The sequence below is a fragment of the Athene cunicularia genome (genome assembly GCF_003259725.1).
Source record: "Athene cunicularia isolate RWA chromosome 6 unlocalized genomic scaffold, athCun1 chr6_part2, whole genome shotgun sequence".
In the NCBI taxonomy this organism is placed as follows: Eukaryota; Metazoa; Chordata; class Aves; order Strigiformes; family Strigidae; genus Athene; species Athene cunicularia.
In genome coordinates, this window is record NW_020799106.1 from 6,318,646 (window position 1) to 6,320,391 (window position 1,746).

The following is a 1,746-nucleotide window of genomic DNA, read 5'->3' on the forward strand; positions in this document are numbered from 1 at the left end:
AACTTAAACCACGGGGTGGGGGAGGGGGTTATGCGTTTTGCTGCTGCAGCAAACGCTTGTTTAGAAAAATAGTGGAAGTTAAGTCATCTTCAACCGACTGTTCTGTATTACCCATCACATTTTTTCTTTTTTTAAGGTATGTATGCGTGACCTTGTGTCAATTGTTTGCAGGTCGTGGCAGTGGAAATAGTGGAGGATACTATGGGCAAGGCAGTATGGGTGGAGGAGGATGGCGTGGGATGTATTGAAGGGGTAGCCTTGCTCCACAAACCATCCTGGAAGAAACAGTCGCTGGTCTACTAGACTTTCTTACAAAATTTAATTTCTTTTGTATTTTAAGAACTTTATAATGACTGAAGGAATGTGTTTTCACAATATTATTTGGTAAGCAACAGATTGTGATGGGAAAATCTGTTTTCTGTAGGTTTTATTTGTTGCATACTCTGACTTTAAATAAATTTTTATATTCAAACCACTGATGTTGATACTTTTTATACTAGTTACTCCTAAGGATGTATTACATATTCAAGACCACAGTCGGTTTAAGATGTTGTACTATGGTTCAATAAAGGTGGTTGTACTGTAACTCCTCTGAACACTGATTCAGTTCTATGTAATTTTGGTGTAGTGAATGAGTTTGCAAAATCCACTTAAGGGGAAAAAGGTAGACGAATAGATTAGTTTATTTGGTAACAATCTTTCCTAAACCCTTTTGGTAAGTTGTATGTAACAATTTCTCACCATGGCATAAAGCTGTGGAGGCTCCGAGTCCTTGGCCTGGCTTTTCTTCCTGTGCTGCCCTGTCTGCCCCGAGCTGGGCGGGGGGCTAAAGGCCTTTGGGCCTCCCCCAGCCCCAGCAGTGACCTGTTTCCAGGCTTTGCTGTGGAATCCAGGTAGATCCTGCGTTTCACACCTCTAACTTGCAAGTCACTAGCATAGCTTTTAGCTCTTATGAAATAGGACAGTATGAGTTAATTTGAAGCTGTCATCTCCTTAGTCTTTTTTTCCACAAACACTGCTTTTGAAAAGTGGGAAGAGGAGAGGGATTTGGAAGCAGGTTAAGACTTCTGTCATGAAATTTCTGTTTAAACCTGATTCAGCTGCACAGAGCTGCTTTGTCTGTACTTGTTCAGAAATTGATGAGTTGTTCTATGGCCAAGTTCATTAGAAGCAAAGTATCTAAAAGACCTCTTAAGCCCAAGAGTTGTTAAATAACACGCAACCCAAACACCTTGCTAAAACATTTTGTGCATTTGTGACGTGAGATATGTAAGAAACTATTGTTTGAAGACACTTACCATACCTGATGTGTAATGAAAAAGGTATTTATTCTTCTGAGCCAGTGTGATCTCCCAAATTAACTGCTTTGTCCTCAATGCCTCCCTTACGATGTCAAATGTGATCTTGGGTATTGAAAGTCTGTCACCTGTTTGCTAGTGCTGTGTTATATCTGTAATAAATGTCTTCTTGTGGGAGAGAGGAGAATGGAGTTTATTTCACTAGAGAGCGTGTTCCTGTGTCCCAGTGCCTGGAAATGCTAGCGGCAGGGTGAGCGAGGGGCGCAGGAGAAGGGCTGAGAACTGGGAGAGCTGTGGTTCGGACGGGGAGGGAAAAGGAGACCTGGACCTCAGAGGGCCTGGCTGTAACCTGGTGCTCCTGCGGAGCAGTGGGTTCTGGGTCTGCTGCTGAAAAAGCTGAGGTGTTCGGAGAAACTGAGATGGCAGGGCTCGGGACAAGGGTAAACCC

At 43.0% G+C, this 1,746-nt stretch overlaps 1 protein-coding gene across 6 annotated transcripts in view; it reads left to right on the forward strand.

Moving 5' to 3' along the window:
• The window catches only part of HNRNPH3 (heterogeneous nuclear ribonucleoprotein H3), a 6,132-nt gene extending 4,652 nt beyond the window's left edge, over positions 1-1,480 (forward strand). For 2 of the 6 annotated variants that reach the window (XM_026852022.1, XM_026852023.1), the window contains exon 9: positions 137-1,480. In XM_026852022.1, the coding sequence (XP_026707823.1) occupies positions 137-150 (14 nt within the window). In that variant the 3' untranslated portion in view covers positions 151-1,480. The remainder of the gene's footprint in view (positions 1-136) is intronic. The other 4 variants (XM_026852017.1, XM_026852020.1, XM_026852021.1 and 1 more) reach the window with 2 other exon arrangements.
• Positions 1,481-1,746: the final 266 nt, after the last annotated feature.